At 50.5% G+C, this 23126-nt stretch overlaps 11 protein-coding genes across 11 annotated transcripts; 7 read left to right on the forward strand and 4 right to left on the reverse strand.

The window, feature by feature from the left end:
* Positions 1 to 663: 663 nt before the first annotated feature.
* BDR25DRAFT_210514 (uncharacterized protein) lies at positions 664 to 1579 on the reverse strand (the record flags this gene model as incomplete). Its single annotated transcript, XM_033684651.1, has 3 exons — positions 664 to 995; positions 1053 to 1305; positions 1355 to 1579. The coding sequence occupies 3 exons, from the start codon at positions 1577 to 1579 to the stop codon at positions 664 to 666; spliced, it is 810 nt and encodes a 269-aa protein (XP_033553074.1).
* Positions 1580 to 3243: 1664 nt separating this feature from the next.
* On the forward strand, positions 3244 to 4117 carry BDR25DRAFT_64592 (uncharacterized protein). Its single transcript, XM_033698867.1, has one exon. The coding sequence runs from the start codon at positions 3478 to 3480 to the stop codon at positions 3928 to 3930; it is 453 nt and encodes a 150-aa protein (XP_033553075.1). The 5' UTR covers positions 3244 to 3477; the 3' UTR covers positions 3931 to 4117.
* Positions 4118 to 4139: 22 nt separating this feature from the next.
* Positions 4140 to 4602, forward strand: BDR25DRAFT_300341 (uncharacterized protein). The gene has a single exon (XM_033689350.1). The coding sequence runs from the start codon at positions 4147 to 4149 to the stop codon at positions 4351 to 4353; it is 207 nt and encodes a 68-aa protein (XP_033553077.1). The 5' UTR covers positions 4140 to 4146; the 3' UTR covers positions 4354 to 4602.
* BDR25DRAFT_252115 (15-hydroxyprostaglandin dehydrogenase) lies at positions 4140 to 5682 on the reverse strand (the record flags this gene model as incomplete). The annotated part of the gene is made up of 8 exons (XM_033686159.1): positions 4140 to 4705; positions 4752 to 4843; positions 4892 to 4933; positions 5024 to 5165; positions 5212 to 5247; positions 5296 to 5379; positions 5438 to 5574; positions 5632 to 5682. 8 exons carry the CDS (start codon positions 5680 to 5682, stop codon positions 4525 to 4527), a joined length of 765 nt encoding a protein of 254 aa, XP_033553076.1. The 3' UTR covers positions 4140 to 4524.
* Positions 5683 to 7052: 1370 nt separating this feature from the next.
* On the forward strand, positions 7053 to 7916 carry BDR25DRAFT_375052 (uncharacterized protein; the record flags this gene model as incomplete). Its single annotated transcript, XM_033697359.1, has 3 exons — positions 7053 to 7112; positions 7209 to 7358; positions 7464 to 7916. The coding sequence occupies 3 exons, from the start codon at positions 7053 to 7055 to the stop codon at positions 7914 to 7916; spliced, it is 663 nt and encodes a 220-aa protein (XP_033553078.1).
* A 159-nt stretch (positions 7917 to 8075) lies between these two features.
* BDR25DRAFT_375054 (beta-glucosidase-like protein) lies at positions 8076 to 10988 on the reverse strand (the record flags this gene model as incomplete). Its single annotated transcript, XM_033697360.1, has 4 exons — positions 8076 to 9452; positions 9532 to 10133; positions 10180 to 10312; positions 10363 to 10988. 4 exons carry the CDS (start codon positions 10986 to 10988, stop codon positions 8201 to 8203), a joined length of 2613 nt encoding a protein of 870 aa, XP_033553079.1. The 3' UTR covers positions 8076 to 8200.
* Positions 10989 to 12622: 1634 nt separating this feature from the next.
* On the forward strand, positions 12623 to 14113 carry BDR25DRAFT_375061 (FAD binding domain-containing protein; the record flags this gene model as incomplete). The annotated part of the gene is made up of 2 exons (XM_033697361.1): positions 12623 to 13129; positions 13178 to 14113. Coding segments are annotated over 2 exons (1443 nt in total), but the record flags the coding sequence as incomplete, so codon positions are not given.
* Positions 14114 to 15352: 1239 nt separating this feature from the next.
* BDR25DRAFT_277253 (uncharacterized protein) lies at positions 15353 to 16627 on the forward strand. The gene is made up of 2 exons (XM_033687605.1): positions 15353 to 15958; positions 16013 to 16627. The coding sequence occupies exons 1-2, from the start codon at positions 15602 to 15604 to the stop codon at positions 16277 to 16279; spliced, it is 624 nt and encodes a 207-aa protein (XP_033553081.1). The 5' UTR covers positions 15353 to 15601; the 3' UTR covers positions 16280 to 16627.
* Positions 16628 to 17277: 650 nt separating this feature from the next.
* On the forward strand, positions 17278 to 18643 carry BDR25DRAFT_277255 (DHS-like NAD/FAD-binding domain-containing protein; the record flags this gene model as incomplete). Its single annotated transcript, XM_033687606.1, has 3 exons — positions 17278 to 17414; positions 17484 to 17752; positions 17919 to 18643. The coding sequence occupies 3 exons, from the start codon at positions 17278 to 17280 to the stop codon at positions 18641 to 18643; spliced, it is 1131 nt and encodes a 376-aa protein (XP_033553082.1).
* A 79-nt stretch (positions 18644 to 18722) lies between these two features.
* Positions 18723 to 20925, reverse strand: BDR25DRAFT_300343 (uncharacterized protein). Its single transcript, XM_033689351.1, has one exon. It carries the CDS (start codon positions 20781 to 20783, stop codon positions 18747 to 18749), a length of 2037 nt encoding a protein of 678 aa, XP_033553083.1. The 5' UTR covers positions 20784 to 20925; the 3' UTR covers positions 18723 to 18746.
* A 431-nt stretch (positions 20926 to 21356) lies between these two features.
* BDR25DRAFT_300344 (phosphoesterase-domain-containing protein) lies at positions 21357 to 22981 on the forward strand. The gene is made up of 5 exons (XM_033689352.1): positions 21357 to 21528; positions 21583 to 21652; positions 21821 to 21865; positions 21997 to 22307; positions 22359 to 22981. Exons 1-5 carry the CDS (start codon positions 21387 to 21389, stop codon positions 22922 to 22924), a joined length of 1134 nt encoding a protein of 377 aa, XP_033553084.1. The 5' UTR covers positions 21357 to 21386; the 3' UTR covers positions 22925 to 22981.
* The last annotated feature ends 145 nt before the right edge of the window (positions 22982 to 23126 follow it).

Below are 23126 nucleotides of genomic sequence, written 5' to 3' on the forward strand. Positions count from 1 at the left end.
CCCGTGCTGAAGATCAGACACCCACGTGATGAGTACGTGTTTCAGGGGCACGTATTCGGTCGCCTCCAAAGCCCCTAACGATGATGCGCGTCGACCTGCGCAATCATGGCTTTGCACCTGGATCTCTTAAATATCCGAATCGCTGCATTGCACGCGCAGACGCAACAAGAAAAAGCATTTGTGCTACCGGTGTCTTTCCATTCCATAGTAAAGCCGTGTATTGCGATCGCGCGCAACAGGTAAAGTAGTCTATTATTGACAAAGAAAATATAAGGACCATCTGTGTGACCCCCGTTGCCGTGTCCCGTCCGCCATCCATCCAATTAGAAAATACATACAAAATATTGTCCGATCCTGTTTGTCGTCGAAGAAATCCCAATATAGAGGCCAAAAATTCCTTCTTTCGAAAGGATGTTTCTCAAATATACCAAACGCCATGTTTCGGACGAAGCCGACCGTTCCTTTTAACAGACCGTTTCTCCGGTTGTTGTTCCTGTGGGGTATTTTCCCGATTCCCAACCAGCGTGTCCCTTGCTGCGGAATCAAACAAAAGGAAAAGTGAAAGCAACCCAAGCGCCGTCGCTAATGACTCGACTGGTGATAGTCGATAAAAAGGTCGAGGGGGAGATGGTGGAAGTAATTACATCAAAGCACGTCGTCCGTTTAATTAAAAAAATAGAAGAGAATCATTATAAACAAGGTAATAGTCGGTGCGAATGTCGGGGCAGTTGCCGAGGCTGCTCCCTTGAGCGGGACTGCCGTTTTGTTTATGAACGTGGGACCGCAGGACAGGTCAATCTGCTGTGCGGCTGCGTTGTAGGTTTTGCTGATTGGCTGCGTGCTGTTCCCGGCGAAGTTTGAGAAAATGGCCATCGCGTTTTGTAGGCAGGTATTGCAAGTTGGTCGTGCGCCACCGGGCATGCTCACGCCGAGTGGAAGGTAGTAGGGATAAGAGTCCGTTGTAGCGGTTGTGTTGGTAACAGCGTTTGCGAAACCTGAATGCCAGCCAATTAGCAGGTGGGTATGTAATGGTTCACAGACGTCCAACTTACAATATCTTCCATCGGTGTCTGTTAAGCAGCCTGCCTGGTACAGCGGATAGTACGCAACCAGCCCATTATATGCCTGCAACACCTGGGGATTGTCGTTGGCGTAGTCAACGGCGCAGTTTGCATTGTCCCTGAGTTCTCTGGCCAGTGCATTCATATTGCCCAGGCATATTGTCGTATTGACATTACAGGTTGCCTCGAGGGTCTTGGTGATGCCAATGTAGGATTTCGAGGCATCAAAGAAGCCGCTGGAGGTCTGCCTTTGGTTAGTTTAAGGGGCAGTCGGGGTAAGCAGCCGAACATACCTGAAGCATTAAGGAAAATGGATGGCACGCATTGAAGGTAGAGTTGGTCAGTAGTCTACGGAACCAAGCAGCGCAAGGAGTGGTGAAGTTGTTCGATAGGGCTGTATCAAACGGCTGTGGGATGGAAAAGGCGGAGGGTGTTGCACTGGGATCCGTCTGGATGCCGGTGGTTTTTGAGGCTTGGGCGGAAGTTGTGGCATCGCTATCGCGGCGTTGCAGATGCATGAACATTGGCGGCGCTGGTGGCGGGCTGTTATCGAGGACGAGCAGTGAAGGTCCTTTCCACGCTGGGGTGAGCTCGTTGACGGGTACGGATATGGATGCTGATCGCCGCCGATCACCATGTGCCTCCTGAGCCGCTGCGGTTCCAAGCAGGGAAGAGAGGACCACGAATATCACGACGAAGGACAGCAGTGCGGGCAGATATATCGATCTTCTCGAGGGCGCTGGATTTGTGATATAAGAGCGACGACGGCGGCGGCCGGTCCTCACGTTTTCGCCCTGCTCCCGCAAGTGGCAGGCTGCCGTGGCCGAATCGTCGGCTTCATAATGGTGAGACATGGCTCTCGGCTCCTGTTTCGCAACGCCTGTAACACCCGACCTCATGTTTCTCGACATGCTCCGCCATGGGATGCTGCTCCAGTTGGCGGTGCGTAACGGTTCCATTATTATTCTATAATTACTCGCCCGGGTACTCGCCGCACCTCCAGACCATGACCGTGCCGTGGACAATCACGGGATGCTGCAAGTCGGAGAGGTAGTCGTCGTTGAGCAAGGCAAGCCGGGATTGGTTGATGTCGTCCTGTGGCCAGTGGTGGAGTGCAGGCCGAAGGTCCCTTGCAGCCGCAACCAGCGGTCGGTCCAGGAATGATGGGAAAGCTTGAATGCGATCGAGCGGGAAGTAGATCGGCCAACGAGTGACTGGAGTTGGACGTCGTCAGTTTAATGGAAGTCGGTTTTGTCGATCGATGCCAGACGGGGAATGCGAGGACGTTTGTTTATTTCTTCCGCTCAACGGGCCCTGCAGCCTTGTTGCAACGAACTTCCAGCAAAGCTTGTGCCACTGGGAGCAGCCGCCCCTTATGTCGATTGTCTGCTTGCTCGTTGCGCCATGGAGCCTGCGCGTGCCTCAAGCCACTGCGTATACCCCTCGCTCGACATGGCAATAACGCCAGCGCCAGGCCATGCAAACTCCCACAATTGAGGTCGACTGTTCGGCTGACAAGACTCATGGCGAGTCGGGTAATAACGCCGCGAAATCCTGACATGCTCAGGGCCCGGGGACTGGCGAAAGCTGCTGTCTCGATAGGTCCAAAGGCGATTGGCTTGTGCGAAGCAATATAACCATGCAGTCGGGAGTCGGATCGAGGGAGTTCTAGGTCCCACCGGTGGACCCAATTCACCCTTGGCGGCCTTTTCCAGGGTGCAGCTTCGTGAATGGGGCATACCCTCACGGCACCTTGGCTTAAATCGTCCTACTTTTCGATAGAAGCACAGAATCGTCCAAAGACATGCATAGCAGAGCCCGCCTCGAATGAGCAGGGGCTCTTGGGGTTCCACGGCGTGCAACTCGTGGGCTTGACCGGCGACGTACAGGTTGGACGACATCTGCGACCTGAGCAATCAAATTATTGATAGCTTTCATGAGAGACATCGACAGGTGAAGTGGTCGACAAGGCAATAATAGCACAGGGCATTAAGCAGCGCGGGCACAGAGAAAGCGCGCATTTCTTTTGCTCTGCTAAAATTTCCCTGCGCGAGCAATTTCGACCTCACGACAACCCGCCGTTGGTGCCAAGCCAATAAAGCCACCAAAACGCGGTACTCCCCTATCGGAGCCTTTTATCATACGCATCGTCAGCTAGAATCTTCGGTGCAGATGTGAATGTCTGGTAACCGCCCATCCTCTGGACAGACAATTCATCTCAATCCAACAACTCGTGGACCAGCACGCTGTGGAGCTGTCTCTCTCGTCGAAGCGCGCGTCTTATTGGGGTCAGGCCGAAGACCCACTCTCTTGTCGACCACATCACGACGCTCTCTACATTCTGACCGACCATCCTGGAAGCCTGCATCAACTATATCCCTCCCCCTCATCGCCATAGGTATAGAGTTTCATCTTGATGTTATATTGCCTCATTATTGCTTCGTTTGCAGCAATACTCAACAGGAACTGCCTCCCTTTCACGGAAGGTTCCACAAAGGGCGGGAAAGTCGTTGAAGACATTCAACGGCGGTTTATTGGCAGCTTCTTCCTCAATACGAGCCCTTTGGTTGCTGGTGAGCCAAGGCTTACATTCCAATCTTCAAATCCCTTGGTCCTGGCCACTTCTGGCTGTCTACATCTCTGCCCTAGGCGTTGTCAAGGCGTCCCATTTGCTGGTACTGTCTGCCCCTTAATTCCTTCCTCCAGGGCGTTGAGTAACTTCTACCCGGGTTTCTTTTTGTGGCTCCATCCTACAGTCTTGCTATTAACCAACCCCGCTAATGGGATTTCATCCATGCGCAATAAAGTGCGTAGTCAGGCCTCACGAAAAGCTCCTATTCTCCTTCCCTGGTCGTGGATGTGCGGATGATCCGATCCTCGCGCAGTGACTGCGTTTCTCCGATCCATGGATTCCGTATAATCCCTGGACCTGAATATTAATAAGCCAAGGCCACTTGATCTCGATTTCTGCCAAAAAGGGGCAACTATCACCACGCAACAGCCACTCTTTTATTCCTAGGTCTTATCGCAAGCAAAATATGCCAACGATATAGGTGTCATGAGGGGCAAAGGGTTGATCATAACCATGCTTTCTAGGAGAATGAGGTTTTGTGGTCAAGTACTGATATTACTTTTAAACAGCCAGAAGACAGGATTCGTCCCCTCTTCTGTCCTTGGAAGCTGCTATCTTCACCATTGGGTACTCCTCTGGAACATCAAGGATTGTTCGCCAAGTGAAGGCATTAATGCTCCTTCCTCGATCCACCCCGCTGCCACCTACCCCACCTCCTGAAACATCTTCGCTGGATGAACAAATATACCGCTTGATAATCAGCAGAGCCCCATTTCATCCTTCGTCTTCGTGCTCTCTCCTCACGGAATCGCATCCGGAAGTCCCGAAAGCTCATGGTGATACCCACAGACCGATCAACAACTCTGATTAAGGATTTACGGAATAGGAGTCTTACATCTTGAACAATGGATCCCAGACGGTGACAGCTCTTTTGGATATTCGCCCGTTTGCGAGACTGGGGGTTTCGAGGAAAAATAGCTTGTCGGCTGAGCATTCGATCACCTTTCCGAATATCGACCCGTCCTCTAAGCATCGCTCATACGCTGCCACGATGGTAGCTTGAGGTGTCAGGCTGCGCATTGTCAGACATATACTCTTCCCGGCGCTTCCAAGCTCACCATTCTGGGGACACCGCGTCTATCATGGCCTGAGGAATAATGGACGTGTGCACGATTCCAGGACATACGCAGTTGATAGAGATATTATCTTTCTAGCCTACATTAGTTCGAGGCGGCATTTGTATCCGTGAAATTCCTACATCTTTCAGTATTGGTGCCGTGGCTCGAACGAAGTTGACCACCTATATTATCTTAACAGAATTTCGGATGCTTTCTTAGAGACTTACTGCGGCCTTCGCCCCATCATATTCGGGGTATGTCGCATGTGGAACAATGGCTGCTACACTTCCTGTTGCTATGATCTTTCCTCCTGGAAACTTGTTCTTTCTCATGAAGTAGATAGCCAGCTGCGTTCCATACACTACTCCCTTGTAGTCCACATCTGTACACACCAAGTCAGGTTTTGGCGGAATTCTTCGAAATCAGCAGCGATTCCCCACCAATGATTCTGAGGCCTTACTTATCCGAACCACGGTGGTCGAGGATATATATGGAGCTATTGAACGGTCAACCACTGTAGACGGGCGAAGTTGTGTAGCACTACCTTTTATCCACAATTCCGGCATTGGCGCACAGTGCATCGATTTGTCCGTAGCGATCCCAAACACTTTGAAACATTGCTGCCTGGCTGAGATGCCATCCCTGTTAGTATCCTGTCATACGCCTGACGCTCGGGCTACACAAACCTGTCGTAGTCGGCGACGTTGCATTTGTAAAAGCTGGCTCCATCACCCAATTCTTTCGCAACTTCCACGTTTTCCTTGATATCTGCGATTGCAACCTTCCAACCCTGTTTCACGAGGTCACGGGCGAGGGCTGTACCCTGTAGCGGTCAGTTTCTTAGTTTCCCAGCAAATCCTGAAAGGTCCATGGCACTGACCATGCCTGAGTTTCCTCCGGTCACAATTACTACACGTTCTGAGGAAGCCATTCTCGCAATAAAGTCACATTTGTGACAATGCTATAAGACTTATACAAGACAAACAATACGCAAAATATGCCGCTACTCCGCATCACGGGGTATCTTTTCCGACGGAGCAATGCGTGGCAATAGCAAATCTCCTGTGGCCCCGAAAGGGTTCATGGAGCTCCACTTCAGGCATGGCGAACTGGTGAGGGGATCCAGAAGGGGTCAGCTGAAGGGGTGCCGAGCATCGCCGCGATAACAGTCCCCCGTAGGTATGACGTCTGCACGTTCTAGAGAACGGACCTTATCTTATCTCAACCACCTTGGAAACTTCCAACCTTGACTGCCTCTAAGGGCTGAAGAGCTCTTGAAGGAATACTATTTGGGTGTGAATGCAACTTCAGAAAGGCTTCCATAGTCCAAGCCAAGCGGTTTCCCCTCTCACAGGATGACCTTTTCCGTTCATTCGGGTATAGTTCAATCAGCCACACAACAACGCGTTCTGTTCCTGTGAGTCGAAGACCGCGATGCTTTGATATTCTCTCCGGATAACAAAGATGCATTTCAACTATAAGCCTAACTAAGGAGCCATAGGCAGGTTCACGCGACATCAGCTCCATTTCCCACTTTCATCCCATCACCACGAATGCCTGTTTGCAAACAAAATAAGGGGTGTGGACGCAAATGCCTTAGGATTTGATCTACTCACATGTGTCACATTGAACTCTGGCTGTTTTCTTCGTCAAATTCTAAACCTCAAGATCAAAATACAAAATCCCAGCAGATTATATTTAACTACTGCACTAGGTCAATGAATAAGGAACTACTAGCAATGTTTTCTACTTTCAATTGCATTTGACCCTTTGATGGCCCAAACGACGGACTCGTCCTTGCGCCAACATCTATCTGCCACGTTCCCTAGCCTAATCTTACTCAGCACCTCGGGTAACTATGTCCGTATACGAATCTCCTCTCTTTAATCCATCCTTCCTTTCTAGGATTCAAGTCGAACCCGGAGTGTAGTGACCACCGCAGTGGGGCTTACTTTGGGGTGAAGTGGCCGGCTCTCCCCACCAAATGCGGGAACAAGTGCCTGGGGAGGGGGCTAATCTGCACACTTATGCAAGACTCGGGTACCACCAAGTTGCTGGTTTGGGGTGTCGTGATCAGCTTACTGTAGGTAATATGTTGACCCATTGACGGGATGAGGATTTGCGGATAAGTATATGAGGGTATTGTAGTGAAGGAGGAGGGTACATAAAGTTTGTTGTCCGTGATTGGGTTGGAGAGATATATCAACTGGACAGAGAGATATCTGCGCTATCTTTCTCCCTCTCAATCTCGTCACATTTCTTGATTGTCTCGTTAATTAGTCCAGTAGTGCTAACCTCAACATGTCCAATGACTTCTACCTCTTCGCAAATTGCAACTTTGTACCAGATAGATATGGAGATGTAAGTCTCCACTTCTTCCACTCCACTAAGGCGTCCCATTATGTCCTCCCAACCTCGATTTCTATGAGAGATACCCGTACTAATTTGAGCGCATAGTGGCAAGTAGCATACGATGAATTGGCCCAGTATGTAGAAAGCTCAGAGCTCACAACTAAATCATACTACTTTGGGATCCCGATGGACTACGCCCACGACTTCTCCAAAACAACAAGTATGTTTGCTTTCGAGGTATACGGATCGAGAGATGTAAGATAAGTCCGCCATTCTGTATCTCGAGATCCCATCCCTCTAGCAAGCCTCTCGCTTTAGAAACGAATCCCAGTGTGATAGCTTACACCCACGCACCAAAAGGACCTCTACAAGACCCACCTCTCCTCCCCAGCCATGTCCAAATTCCTCTCCCAAATTCCCGCCGCTTCAACTACTGGTCTCGATCTCAACCACTACCGCCTAATCGCCGGCTTCCTCGACTCCTCGCACTCCCGCGCCGAATGCGAAATCATGCAAGACGTGCGCATCGTCTGCATTGAGAATTCCGCTCGCACAGCCGTGCTGTCATCACTATATAAACTTATCACAGGCGTCGAAACCTCTGAGCAGGTTAATGGAGGAAAAGGGGGCGTGTTAACCTACATGGGGTTTGCGAGTCTGGATGATGATCTTGGGGTTAGGCTTTTTGGGCGGTGGAGGACGAGAGGGGAGTTTGAGTCGTTTATTAGGAGAGGGGATGTTGGTAGGTTTTGGGAGGAGAATAAGGGGAATGTTAGGAGTATGGAGCAGAGGGGGTATGTGCCTAATGGGTAAGTTTAGACTGGTTGTGGAGTCGGCTGGTTGCTGATTAGTTTATGCATAGAAAGGGCTGGTTGCATAGAGGGGACGAGTATGCGGGCAAACGAGGGGCGGTGTTGAAGGATAGTGCGAAGATTTAAGGAGGAAAGAGGGAGGACAGTGGGAATGACGCAGTTGGTCAAGGTGGGAAAGGCTCATTAGAAACTACAAAACTACGAATTACGTCGCTTTTCCGCTGTTACACTGGACGCGTGCAGCACAGCCTAGTGAAATTACTTCCATTATCCCCATATACTCTCTCACATCACACAGCCCAAAGGACTCGTCCCACATCTCACACTCAACGAATCTGACGCTTCTCCAATCCAAATTCCATAGTCACCCCCGACATCCGGTATTATCCAATTTTGCTGCACAACATCCCAAACGCTCAAATCCTTCCGCGTAACGCGCATCTGCAGTGTCTGACTCTGTCCCGGTGCCAATGTTATCGTCTTCGCGAAATCTCGGAGTTGGATGATCGGCGTATCGAACGAGATTCCTACCGGAAACTGCACGTAGAGCTGTGATACGGCTTTCCCGGATATGTTTCCTGCGTTTGTGACGGTGATGGAGAGATTGTATGCTACGTCGAAGAGAGCAGGGTTTCCTCCTTGCGCGCCGCCGGCTACGGGTCCGGGTTTTTGGTCGGTAGAGCAGCCGTCTGGGTAGGGGTATTTTGCGGATGTAGACGAGTTTCCAATTTTGGCGGCGACGTCAGCGTCATTTTTGTCAAGCCAAGAGTATAAGTAACGCCAAATGCGGCTGAAATTGTCGGGCCAGTAAGCTTCTGAGGCAGGAGGGATGGAGGTGTTGTAAGATGGTGTAGGACCTTTTATAGGGCGAGTTGGTGGGAGGGAAGTCAGTGGTGTAACAGCCGTGATGCTGGCGTTTGAGAAGGAAAATGTGGTATAGCTCAATCCGTGGCCGAATGCGAATCGAGGTTTAATGTTCTGTTGGTTGAAATGCCGATAGTCGATGTATAAACCCTCCGTGAATGTGTCCTGGGGTTGTCCGACCTCAAAACCTACAAGGGAAACGGTATCAGGATAATCCGCCTCGGATTTCGGGATGGTGTAAGGTAGGTGCCCCGAAGGCGAGACCTCTCCGAATAAGACTTGCATCAGAGCTTCTCCAGCTTCTTGGCCCGGAAGATGGGCGTTGAGGACGGCATTTACGGAAGGTAGGTCAATCCAGGATTCCATGAGAATTGGACCGACAGTGTGGACTACTACGATTACATTAGAGTATTTTGCGGCGACGTCCTGGACCAGCTTGTCGCCGTTGTGCCACGCGTTGAGACCGGCGTTGGTTCGGTCGCCGGGGTTTCCATCAACGGTAATGTAGTTCTCACCTGAATCTGCGCTGATGAAGACGAGTGCGACATCTCCAGGGTTAGGATTGGAGTTCGATGGGAACGAGTCCGTATTGAAGAACTGATATTTTGCACCACGTGCCTTGAGTCCATCTATAGGCGAGTCAAGATATGGATAACGCGCTGAGCCTGAGCCCCTACATACGTGGAGGAGTATAGAGTTAGTACAATTTTGAAAGAAGGGGCTAGGACCTTCAAATTCTAATTTAAACTTACCAGCCCATACCCAGCGTGCCCTTATTGCATCCCTGATCCGAACAAGAATTGATTCCGTCAGGATTTTTCTCTGCGTCAGTACCGAACACCTTCAAGGTGGTGTTCTTAGCCAGGGGTAGCGTCGCAATAGTATTCTTCAGCAGGGTGATTGCATCCCGAGCAACTGCACGGGCGATTTCCGCGTGAGTGGCTCGGACATCTACAAATTGGTTCACAACTCCGCTAGGTGAGAATAATGCTCCTGGATAGAGAGGGCCACTGGCGTCTTGCGTGTTAGTGTCGAAATTTGGTGTTGGGTAGTTCCTGTCCTGTCCGAACTGATACCAGCTTGCTAAGATTCTTGTGGCCATATCGTTCAAACGGTCCACGGGGACGGATCCGTTCAGAACCGATCGCGAGAGCTCGTACATCCAATAGGAACTCCCAATCAGGGGGACTTCGTTGATGTCGCCTGGCATGGACATGTCGAGGCCCGCTAACGCCGAAGCAACTCCTGAAATTTGAGCTAGCCAATCGCTCATAACGAAGCCTTGGAAGCCTAGCTCATCTTTTAAGAGATTGTTCATGAGATAGCTGTTTTGGGAACAGGCCGAACCGTTCACCTACAGATTTTAGATTAACTTATCACAAGGATTGGGTTAAACTTACAGCGTTGTAGGAAATCATGAGTGCGCCGACTCCGGAGCGAACGCTTTCTGCAAAAGGCCACAGATAAAGCTCGTGAAGTGTCCTGTCATCAACGTTCGAGCTGATTTCGGGCTGGAATATGTTTTTCATTCTGCTCGGTGATAAGCGAAGTCAAGCGGTACAATGAAACAGAGTCTCCTGTACCTGTACATCTCTTGCTCATTTGCGATTAGATGTTTGACAGTTGCAATGACACCCACGCTTTGGACACCCTCAATAGTGAGAGATCCACCAAATGCTTGTAGTACAGGGTCGGCGCCAAAGCCTTCCCAGTTTCTACCGCCACGGGGTTTCCTTCCTAATGGCCCAACACTTGGGCCTAAGTGGACATTGATACCTTTGCCTCGAAATTCCTCCCCTAGCGCAACTCCTCGAGCTCGCATAAGGTCCTTGTCAAACGTTGCTCCAACTGTAATTCCTGGTGGAAAAGCCGTATTGTGGTCAGCGTTTCGTATGCCCAATGGACCATCTTGAAGGCAGAGCTGTGGGATGCCGAGTCGAAGTGCACTTCCCGTGTTTCCTACGCATCTGCCCATGAAGATCCCAGATCCGGCAGTAACATTAGTCTTTTCAGCCAAAGTCATTTGAGACACTAGCAGAGACGCTTTGTGGTAGCTCACGCTCCAGTCTGCGGTCCACCCTCCGTGCGGAGTAGGATAATAGGGTGGAGCAACATATCCAGATGGGACGGCAATGCGTCGATCAATGACGGCGGCCGATGCAGATAATGAAAGGCATAGTATGAGACAAAAAGACAAGAGAGAGTACATAGAAGACATGTTGACGAAAGGAATGAATGAAGGAAGAGCGAAAAGTCCCTCTACCGTCCTGTTAATCGACAGGGAAGGCTGAAAACATATAGACGTGTCCGAACCTTGTCTACATGCCCCGCAAGCCACTAAGATCGGGGGCATTTCTTTTTTGTGAACATCCGATGACGCTATACATGGATTAGGTATTTCGATGGACGGTTTGGTAAGATACACATTCATGCGCCCAGGAAACACATGCGATGACGCTCTAAACCCCCAAAACGGAAGCCGAGCAATGAAGGTTAGCAAGAAAATTAGGGCCCGAACCCGGGTAAAGAAGTAGGTGACAAGGGACCAGCCCTGATTTCGACAGTCGAGCTGCAGATTTATGATGGCGCCCTTGGTTCCTTCCAGCGCTGCATTCGGCAGGCAAAACACAATGTCATTGCGTTGTCTTGAAGCTGGGTTTGTCGAGGGCGAGACAGGCTGCATAAGCTGGCTTCGACTTCGAAACGTTCTAAACGCCATCGTAGGATGGAGATGCTCGGAGAAAAGATTGCCGTCTGGTGATGGGCTAGTTGATAGATAATACCTCGATATTGCCAAGACAGGAGTGCTTCCTAGTATGCTGGAGTTGTGAGATGTGAGCGAGGCATCAATGGCTAGTGGAAAACGCGTTCAGTAGGCGCGTGTCTCACCAAGTTGAAGTTACACTGAATATGATCTCGTCGTACTCCATCGATGGCGCCAGTTTCGACTCAGATAATCGATGCAGGAGCCTTTTTGACGCCGCGTTGTACGGATTGTATAATATTGTGCAGGGTGGCAGCTGAAGTGATGGCTCAGCCTCAACCTTAGGGAAGGGGACATGTACGTGATAAACAACCAGGCCGCGAAACTAGAAAGCGGTCCCTAACTTTTCTTTTTCCGAGGCGCCTCCACCATTCGCCCACCGAGCCTTGATCTCCGCGGACCAACATCTTTTCAGATTTAGGAGCTGCCCAGCGACTTCATCAGAGATACTTACCCCTGCTTTGGTTGAACACCACAGGTGGATGGGGACTAAAGTACTCTAATTTTTGAACAGCGGTCCTGTTGACAAAATGTGGATAGCTCTGGATTTCTTTCTACAAGAATTCAAGAGAACCACAGGCCTGCCTGAATGCACGATCGCGATAAAGGAAAACCTAACGCAGATCACATGACAATCTCACCAGGCTCATGCAGCGCTCTGTTACCATTCCTTCTCTTTCAGGATATCCCGATCTGACCAAGAATCTACATGTTATACCGCAGTAGAGCGATTCGGCATAGTTCTTCCCTTTGCCAGCACAAGCCTTGAATTGACCCTTGGGCGACAATATCAAAGCAGGAAAGAATACCTGGGTATAAAGCCCACCAGCCGCTAGAAGCATGGGGCTTGGAATTCATCCAGTGCTGTTTGCGATCGCCTTTCTTGAATTGTTTTTTTAATCTTGTACCCTGTTTTTATAATGTTTGTTAAACAGCTCGCGCTCTACACCACCACTCTCTCTGCACTCCCAATCTCATCTGCTGTTAGTGAATCTTGTTCTGCTGTATCAAATTTATCGGACATCGACGTTGAGCACTCCCCATCTATTGAGTACCTCTCTGAGCAAGAGGACTACTAGTCGACGGGTTGTAGGGCATTAAAACCTCCATGTATCCTCTATCCTTCCTCGGTCGATCAGGTGGTTGCCATTCTGAAAATCCTCGGGGAGAAAAATGAGACGTTCGTTGTCAAGTCGGGTGGACACAATCCGAATCAGCACTTCGCAAGCATTGATGGAGGCCCCCTAATATCTACCAAGAGATTGAACGAAGTAATTTTTGATTCAGCCTCGATGGCCGTACGCGTGGGATCCGGAAATCGTTGGGAAGATGTCTACGAAGTTTTAAAAGACACTAGCGTCACGGTCGTTGGGGGATACGTCGTTGGTGGGAGTTTGAGCTTCTTGTCAACCCAGTACGGGTGGGCGGCAAATAGCATTGTCGAATTCAAGGTTGTTTTAGCAAATTCGAAAGAGGCCACAGCCTCAAACACGTCTCACTCGGATCTCTTTCATGCGCTGAAGGGTGGGGGCAGCAATTACGGGGTCGTCACTGCCTACACTATGATTGTGCACCCGCAAGGAGAGGTCAGTGTATTTATCAGCAGTTCTGATAGTGGTCTTAATCTGTTGTAGATCTGGGGCGGAAACATGGTGTTCACCGGTGAGAAAGCTTCTGAAATGTTAGCAGCAGTGCGAGATTTTACTGAATATTATCCTGATGAGAAAGCTGGGATCATAATGACCGCTGGGATAACTGCGCTTGGGGCTTTTGACTTATGGATCATGTTCTTGTTTTACGATGGCCCAATTCCCCCAGAGGATGTTTTCAAGAACTTCGCCAACATTGGCCCATTCGTCAACAATTGCGCGACACGCAGCTACTATGACTTGCTATCTTCCAACAACTGGGCTGAAGTGAAGGGATCCGTCTACACGACCGCGACAGAGACGATAAGTTTGCCAAATGCTACTGTAGGCCCGGAGGTAATGGGAGCGTACTACGAACACTGGCGAAACACAATGGAATCGGTCGTTGGAGTATCTGGTGTAATTGGATCTGTTGCCCTCCAGCCTATGCCTAAACTCATTGCTCGAAAAGCCAAGGAGCTCGGCGGCGATATGTTGGATCTCGATGATAGCGTGGACCGCATCATAATGGAGTTTGATTACTCATACTTGCTATCTGATGACGACGCGACAATGGAAGATGCCACCCAGCGCCTGTATGAGGGAATGAGAGAACTCATCTTGGGGTTTACAGAGAGCGGTTACTTGCCAGAGGTCTACCTTCCACTCTTCATGAACGATGGGTACTTCAGACAGGACTATTTCGGGCGACTGTCCATAGTTGATTATGCGCCGACCGTTCAAGACAAGTACGATCCGGATGGCTTTTTCGGAGAGAACTGGTGGATTCAAGATGCGATGTTGGACACTGCCAGGGATAATTTTGGTCCTGTCGTCATGCTGTCATTTATCGATTGTCGCGTTCGGATGCCGATGTTGGGGCTGCGAAGGGGGCTATGTGACGACGGGAGGCTGCAGGAGCACGAGCAGGCGTTGTGGTGACCAGCAGCTGGCAAGGGGAGAAAAGGTCAACCCACAGATCCGCACCCACAGGACTGGATTCTGGGAGGTTTGATCAGTGGTTCGGCTATTTATGCAAAATACATCCGGGCTTAGAATAGCGTAGCCGCGTACAAGAATTAATACACGCATGTTTATTCCTGAGGATGCCTGTCTTGGCTTGGCTGCAGGCTGCCAAACGAGTGTGAGGAGGTGGTGAGGCAGGAAAGGCATCAACAGTACTGTGCCGTAGAGATACAGCGACTGCGAGCCAGGTGGAGGTGTCGTAGGCGCTTAGATCGCGAAGTCGACGCCTTCTGAGACTTGGTAGTGTTGGGAGCACGTGCCAGGGCGGCTGCTCAGTGGCTCGAAGTCCCTCGCGGCCCATCTCGTCGCCAGACTTGTTTCGAAACATTCACCCTCGCGTCGTTGCGCTTAACACACCCATCGGGCGACCCAGACAGTGGCCAGTCTTTTCTTATCCAGATTCTATTTGCACACTATTCTATTTCCCCTCTAATTTCCTGTCTTTTGCTGTTTGCACTGGCTTCTTACGTGCGTTTCTAGAACGGCTGGCTTACATTTCACAGAACTCCACCCAGAGCCGTCTGCAAGGCTTCTGCAGGTCCTCGGCATTGCTCAGCCCTACGGTGTCTGTGATGACTACACATGGCATACCGCACAGGATGCAGTAGATGCGGCGTCTCTGTCCCTTGTCCTCGCTCCCATCTCGGCACTAGTCTTAATTTGTTGGACCTATCAGAGCCTCCGCCTCACGCGCCTAGGCGCCCTTCTCTCCAGAGCCCTCGTCCCATCATCATGCCGCTGCAACGTATTCTTAGAATAACAGCCGCAACAGGGCTATGGAGAATAACTTCAAACAGCGCTTCCAACCCGAAAATGTCTCCCTGGTTCCGGGGACGAACGGCTCACGGTGCCGCATCGTGCGTGGACCACTTAGGAGGCCCAATTTGGTGTCTAGCTTGCCTTTTCGAAGAAGCGCCCGGTGTCGTGACCGTCTAGTCAGCCCCCCCAATTGCCTAGTTTCACACATCTCGTTCGAGTAGATGTGATCTGAATCGGGCGATTACAGAAACACATACCCTGTTTCACCAAATTCTCCGGTGGCCATATTTGGAGCCGACCATTTTACTGGCCAATGCTTGGTATACGTACCAAACTCAGTGCTTCCCTATAAAGACACGACCACGACCTCAGTGGGTCTGCTCCCCAGATACCCCCCAACCTTAAGACACGCTAAGGTTCCTTCGTTTCTTCATATCCATCTATCTCCTACCGTTCTTTCTTTGCCCTAGCCATTCACCACTCTCATTCTTCAGCTCTAATCCTAATACTCCAACTACGCGCTCGCTTCTCTCATCATTCCCATCATTCTCAATCTCGCCCTAGATCCCCTGTTTCGTTTCTTCCACTCGTCCATCTATCTATCAAGAGTTCTCTCAGTCATATACTCTCGTCATTCCTGTCTCTATGATCACCATGCCAAAGGATGTCAAGCCTCCGACCCACCGCAGCTCTAACCCAACCTCATTCGCAGCGGGAGGCGGGACTAGGAGCTCATCCTGGTCTGCAAAGGATGATGAAACCCTTATCTCTGCGCGAGCTCAAGGGTTGAACTGGAATCAGATTGCGCCTAGACACTTTTCATCAAAGACGCCAAATGCATGCCGCAAAAGGCATGAGCGCTTGATGGAGAAGCAGCACGCTGAACAATGGGATGGCGTTAAACTGGAGGACCTTGCGCAAGCATACATGAACGTGCGGCGAGAGATGTGGAGTATTCTTGCAGCCCAAGTAGGAGAGAAGTGGCAGCTGGTTGAGCAGAAGGTCAGTTTAAACACCCACCACTTCTTTGGTGCCAACGACTGACTAGAGTGGCAGTGCATGGAGAAAGGGCTCAAGAATCTCTCACAAGCCTACCGGTCCGCGCAGAAGAAACAGGGTACTTATGACAGCCAAGATGACAGCGGAATCGGAGTTTCTGACCCTGAGGACGAAGCAGATGACCGCCACGCGGACATGAACGACATCCCGGAGGGTTCTGTGCAATACCCAGCAAGCAATTCATCTGGGCAGCGAGTCCCTTCGATCCAGTCCATGCTCCAATACCCATCGTCCTTTCAGCAACAACATCACCTTCAGCAATAATTACCTTCTCCCGACCATTTACCGGCCTTTGCCGCATTAAGAGTATTTGTTTTCAGACCTTACGACCCTCACGATCATTTGGGGGACATTTCCGGGAGCACCCCGGCGACGGAGCATACTGCACCTCCGTCCTATCATCTGGCAGGCGACACCTCTGCCATATTGCATCACACCATACACCTAGAGTTGGGATAAGGTTCAGTCCTTTCGGCGTTTCCCAAAATATCTCAACATCTATACATCAGGGTAGGCGCAGCGACGGAATGTAATAGCGGAGGAAGTACAGAACGGACATTCACTACTGCGAAGCAAGCTGGAAATAATTGTTAGGCAGCGTCTCACAATCTCACAATTCTTCTGGGATTATTTCTACAATGCATATTTTGGCATATTCCGTGTATCTGCGGAGAGGCGCTCCCTTAGGGATCTGTAGCTTCCTATATTTTTTTTTTTTTGAACTTAGATACCTTTCTGCAGAAATTGCAAATTTTCTCTTGCTTTATGAACGACGTCTGCATCAACAGTGCCTGTGTGCGCCCTAGAACAATTGCATTTTCTTTTTCATGTCGTCTGAGAGCACCGAGAGCATCAGGGTCGCCAGATGCTCCACAAAGAAGGTTGTTTCCTTCCATGACACAACAGGATGGCACAGCTGCGCACCGGTCGGCAATCGCAATCCATCAAGATGTCATCTTCTCCACGATCTCGTCGTTACACGACAGGAAGGCTTTGCTCTCTCATCTCACCACTCTGTCGTCCCAAAACTCGAAGAATCGATAAAGTCGTGCATGTCGCTAAAAATAGCCCCCCCTCACCACATCGCGAAGCACGAGATCTCTCACGAGGGAAGAGATCTTAGCCCCCACAAGTGGTTCCCGCTAAACCCAAAAGCCGGTCAATGACGCTGTTCGTCAACACCACTTGGCTGGTTCCTGTATCTTTTTGCTCCGCCTCGATTGTTCAATATTTCTCTCCACTATGTTGAGCGACTACGAGCAATGCCCCTCCTTCGTGTCCCGTACACTGATCCCTTACCTCTGCCGAAAATAATCCCGTCCTCTGCTTCCACAGCCTCAGGCGCGATTGCGGCACTCGTCGAGTTTCTTTCGGCCCCATCCCCGCCATCTGCCGCGAAGTTCCGACTTCACAACGCACGCTTCCATTGCCATGATTCCCCGAATAGCAGCATCACGACGGGAAAGAGGGATAAGACCGTTTTGCTTACTGGCGCAGGCATCTCCGTGGCTTCTGGATTGGCGGACTACCGCGGCACCAATGGCACGTACACGCTGAATCGCAACTACAGGCCGATATACTTCAATGAGTTTTGCGAGAGTCACGAGGCGAGGAAGAGATACTGGGCGAGGAGTTTTCTCGGATGGACGAACCTGCACCGAGCGAAGCCGAACAGTGCGCATGTCGCCGTGGGGAGGTTGGGGGAGCTAGGAGTCGTCAGAAAATGCGTCACTCAGAGTATGTTCGAGCTTTCTGTTTTCGGTGTCAAGTGGCACGGTTGTGTTGTGTTGGATTGGAGGCATGGTTGGGTGGAGGCATGGTTGGATGGAAGATGGTTGGATGGAGGCAGAGTTGGATAGACATGGCTCGATAATGGTCCGAGTGCTGATAGCTAGCTTTGCAGACGTCGATTCCTTCCACCCCAGCGCACACCCCTCCCTGCCGACAATCGAGCTGCATGGCTATCTTCGCTCCCTCGTATGTTTAACTTGTCGAAGTGAGTACTCTCGCGCTGCGTTCCAGAAACAGCTCGCGATGCTTAATCCTGCCTGGGCTGCCTTTCTCCAACAAATCATAGCAACCGGGGCGCTGGATACCGAACATCCCGATGAGCGGCAAAAGAAGGGTCTGAAAACGAACCCAGACGGTGATGTGGATATCCCAAATGCGCCGTACACAACGTTCAGATATCCCGCATGTCCAGTCTGCTTAGAGAAGCCTCCACAGCGGCCTGGTGGCGGTATCGTAGAAGTTAGAGTTGACAAAGATGGCGCATGGGCTGAAGACTCGAATGGCGGGATCCTCAAACCTGCTGTAATCATGTTCGGTGAATCAATACCCGGGCCGACCAAGACTGCCGCAGAACAGGCAATTGACGAGGCGAGTAGGGTTCTCGTCGTCGGCAGCAGTCTTGCAACCTATTCTGCCTGGAGATTGATCAAAAGGGCAAAGGAGAACGGCATGCCAATCGGTATCCTAAATCTCGGGGGCGTCAGGGGCGAAGAGAGCTTCTTCGCAGACGTGTCGCCTGAGAATACTGGATGGATGGCAGTGCGATGTAGTGAGCCCGCCGATAAAATTCTCCCGCAGGTCGTTAAAGTGCTAGAAGAAGACAAAATATTAAGATAGACCATACGCATAAAATTCCCAGGAGAAAATTTTTTTTTTCTTGGTTCAATTTCACTCGCGGGGTATCTACTTCTGCTCACGCTGTCTTACACGCCTTTTCACCCTAAAAACTCCCCTCCCAAATCTTATCATCTGGTCCTTCTCCCTTTTCAATCCCCTCCGCTTTACACAAATCCTTCATCTCCTTAGGCAGCGTCCACATCGCCACCCGATCTGCCCTCGTCAAAAACTGCATCATCAGCCCCGCCTCCGCATGCCAACTGATATGGCAATGAAACGCCCAAATCCCCGGATTATCTGCCACAAACCTGACCAACACCCACCCAAATGCCTCTGCACTAACCGTATCTCTCCTCAGCGGATTCGTCAGATCCAAGTTCTTATACAAATCTGTAGGAGGATATCCGTGCCCGGACGCAAGCACCCAGAATTTGTAGCCGTGGAGATGGAAGGGGTGGTTTCCGTCGTCGAAGTTTTGGATCAGGATGTCGATGGTTCGGATGTGCGTTGTTTGGTACACGAGCTCGTGAGAGGGGTTGAAGATGGCGGAGTTGGTGCCGTATTGGATTGGGTAGAGCGAGCCCATGTAGCGGTCGTTTTTGTTGGTGTAGCCGTCCACCAGGCGGTTTAGGCTCGGGGAGGATATCTGGGGCCGGTAGGAAGAGCCATTGAGGAAGCCTCGGCTTAGACGCCAGGAGCCGATTTGGAAGGACGAGCGGAGGTAGACTTGGTCGTCTGGGGTTTCGGGGGCGCGGATCGCGTGGACCGGGGATATGGCGCTGGTGTTGAGATCCCGGCATTCGAGTTCGATGACTTCAGGCCAGTCTTTGCTGGAGGGGTTTGTTTGGTCGCCTGGAGCCCAGTATTTAACAATCCCTCGAACTTCCTCGCTCAGCTCGGGATTCTCTTCGCCAAAACAGTGTGTTACCATTCTCGCGCGCAGCCAGTAGAGTCCTTTGTTTGGATTCGGTGGAGTTAGAACGATGCTGTATCGTTGGGCAGGATTGATAGTGAGCCGGTGGATGGATTGCGGATGCACGTCTGTGCCGTCGACTTCTGTGACGGAGAACTCGTGCTCGTCGATTTGGATCTGAAATTCGGCGAACGCGCCCACGTTGATGATGCGTAGGCGGGTGTTTGTGTCGGATGCGAGGGAGAAGAGTGCGGTTGTGAGGTTGGTGGACGAGCAGTTGCGGCCAGGTAGTGTGGAACAGTCACGGATGTTGCGGCCGTTTATGATGGCGGATGGAGGGACAGGCTCTGTATTCTCACGGTCTGGGGATAGATAATGGACTAAGAGTTCAGAGGAGAGGTTGTAGTAGTGATCTGATACTAGAACAACGCGGTCCTGGTTGTATGGAAATTTTTGCAATTCTGTTTTTTCTGCCCTTGAGTGGATTACAAACGGCCCGACAAGCCCATCAGACGCTTGAGCACTCATGTGTGAATGGTACCAGTATGTTCCACTCTGGCCAGAAACATTGAACCTGTAGGTAAAATCGTGACCAGGGGCAATTGGACATTGGGTTACTCCGACTGTTCCATCCATCCAGTTCGTGCCGTTTTGGTACAGCCCGTGCCAATGCATGGATGTTGCGTTTGAGGCTTTGTTGTGCACATGTACAACGATTTCATCGCCTTCGTTGCTCTCAATGAGCGGGCCTGGGAACATCCCGTTGACGAGGATCATGGGTCGATAGACGCCATCGGGGTTGAGCACGTGCTCAGAGATAGTCCAGTGAAATTCTCTAGTTGTAGGTTCGGCGTTGAAGTCCCATTCTGGGTCAAGGATGTAGTCATCTTCAGGTCGCAGTTGAGCCGTTTTAGGGGTGTCGGGAATGTATTTGTGAGGGACGATGAAAGAATGGATAATGAATCCTAGCGTCCATGCTACGAGTAAGAAAATTACGACAGTTCGCAGCCAGGAAGACCTTCGCCGGGAAGACGGGGAATGCTGGAGTGTTTTGGCCTCATGTTCCCAATCTAGCTCTTGTACATCTGAGAACCGACTTGATGCTGATTCTGAATCGCGGTCTTGGTCTTCTTCATCGAGAAGACGGAAACGTTCATCATTGCCGTCTTGTAGGCTGCTGAGGCTATCTGGTCCCCCGCCCGACCGGTATTCGGTTTGGCGATCCATGGTTCTTTCGCCCTGTCACTCACTCATCCAACAATTGGCGTGCTTCAAAAGCGGTAGCTATGACATTTGACAGCTGCGACCAAGATCCTTCATCAGGTACGTAAACGGAACCGGTCATGTCAATTCAAAAACGAACAGCTCCACCGTGGCCACAGGTCGTAGTGGGAATAAGAGCACGTGTGCTACAGTGTGGAATAAAGTGCGCAATCAATGTTCATGCGTTTCGCCGCAATTAACCTAGCGGGGAAACTAGCCAAGCCAATTATTGCCCGGCACGCCTTCACATGGGACGCTAAAAAGCTTCACCGGATTTGCACCTTCCAAAAAGGCTTGACTGTCCGCAGCTCCATCACAGTGGCGCGAAGCTGCGCACTGGCGGAGATTGTCCCATTCACCCACACTGCAAAAGCAATCAGTGTGATAGGACCACTTTGTATCCAGCAGCCAAAGCTGCCAGGGTCCAAGCAGGACAGCAAGAAGGCTTGATTGCAACAGCGAATCACCAATGCGACTAATTAATATGGTTTCATTGGCTGTGCTTTGCATTTGCCCGGTCTCTCTATCTGTCTCTACCTCAACTTTACTGTCGCTCTTTCAGTCAAGATGCTTTCGGTTTTGGTCCTCGCACTTTCTGTGCTTGTGGGCACTGGGGCAGCGACGAAGAGCGGCGTGAAGGGCAAGGCGTTTGATCGCTTGGTGATCATCTGGCTTGAGAATACCGACTATGACCTTGCAGTTGGAGATCGTGAGTAGCACCTTAGTGAGAGGACATGGACGTTGGGTTGATCGTCTGGGACAGCGAACCTAGCATGGCTGGCGAAGAAAGGAATTACGCTGTCGAACCACTTCGCGGTAACGCATCCTTCAATGTATGAAGGCACCCCACAAACCTAAAGTTCTGTCCTACACTTACTGCAAGCATCTGTGAGACTACGTAGGTAGTTTCTTAGATAGCCGCAGTACGCATTAAGACAGAACAAAGGGTACCAGATCCCCATCTTGAAAGACTGCACTGACTTGTACCTCCACCTTTGCAGGCCAAACTATGCGGCAGCCATTTCCGGAGATTATTATGGAATCAAGTGAGTCCAAATTCACTGTATACAGAGAGATGGTTTTACCGTAAATGAGGTTAGCGACAGAGCATCTCCAAGGAGTACAATTGCGCAGCCATATCATTGCATTGCAAAGTTACTGACCAAGGATGCCGCAGCCATGATGCCATGACCTCAATCCCTTCCAATGTCTCCACCCTCGTAGACTTGCTCGAGGATAGAGGCATCAGTTGGGGCGAGTATCAAGAGGATATGCCGTATACAGGATTCGAGGGGTTCGAGTATAGGAATCAGCAGACCGGCGCAAATGACTATGTTCGCAAACACAATCCGGCTGTCTTGTACGACTCCACAGCAGACAAGAGTGAACGGTTAGCGAAGATCAAAAACTTGACACTGTTCGAGGCCGACCTGAAGGCGAACGCGCTACCTCAGTGGATGTTCATCACCCCGAACATGACAAGTGATGGTATGTTATAGGCCTGAAAATATTATTAACTTCCCTGACAAATGTTGAAAGGGCATGATACGACCGTCACTGTCGCTGGGATATGGACACGTACCTTCCTCGAACCACTCCTGAATAACAAAAACTTCATGAACAACACTCTTGTTCTAGTCACCTTCGATGAGAATCATACCTACACGAAGCAGAATCGAATTGTTGGCATCCTCCTTGGAGACGCCGTTCCTTCCAGTCTGATAGGCACCACCGATGACAACTACTACAACCACTATTCCGAGATAGCTACCGCACAAGCAAACTGGGGCTTGCATACTCTCGGACGATGGGATGTAGGCGCCAACGTATTCAAGTTCGTGGCCGAGAAGACCGGGGAGACCGTGAGGAAATGGTCCGGGAAGATTCCACTGAACCAGATGTACTTCAATGTCAGTTATGCAGGAAAGCTGAACAACAAAAACACCTCCGTTCCATGGCCGGTGCCAAACACGAAGGCAGAATATTCGGGAAGGAGGGTGTTGCCGGCTGTAATCCAAACCTGGGGAAGCCTTGCGGACAAGGCTGCATATACGACGGGGCTGGAGACTCCGGATGGACTTCATCCAGAGGCGGAATTCAAGTGAACCTATTTTCGATGTAAATATATCAGATGACCAGCGAAAGCATAGCGCACATGCTGGGGATAATATGCTGAATTTCAGTGTTCTGCTCACTGGATACAGATGATTAGGCTAGGAAACAAAGTTTAATGCCGAACAGGTGAGAGTCCGTTTTTGGAGGCTCTATCCAGCGAATATCTCAAATTTGGACAACTTTTTTACAAGC

This window comes from Lindgomyces ingoldianus (genome assembly GCF_010093535.1).
Source record: "Lindgomyces ingoldianus strain ATCC 200398 unplaced genomic scaffold BDR25scaffold_3, whole genome shotgun sequence".
Classification (NCBI taxonomy): domain Eukaryota; kingdom Fungi; phylum Ascomycota; class Dothideomycetes; order Pleosporales; family Lindgomycetaceae; genus Lindgomyces; species Lindgomyces ingoldianus.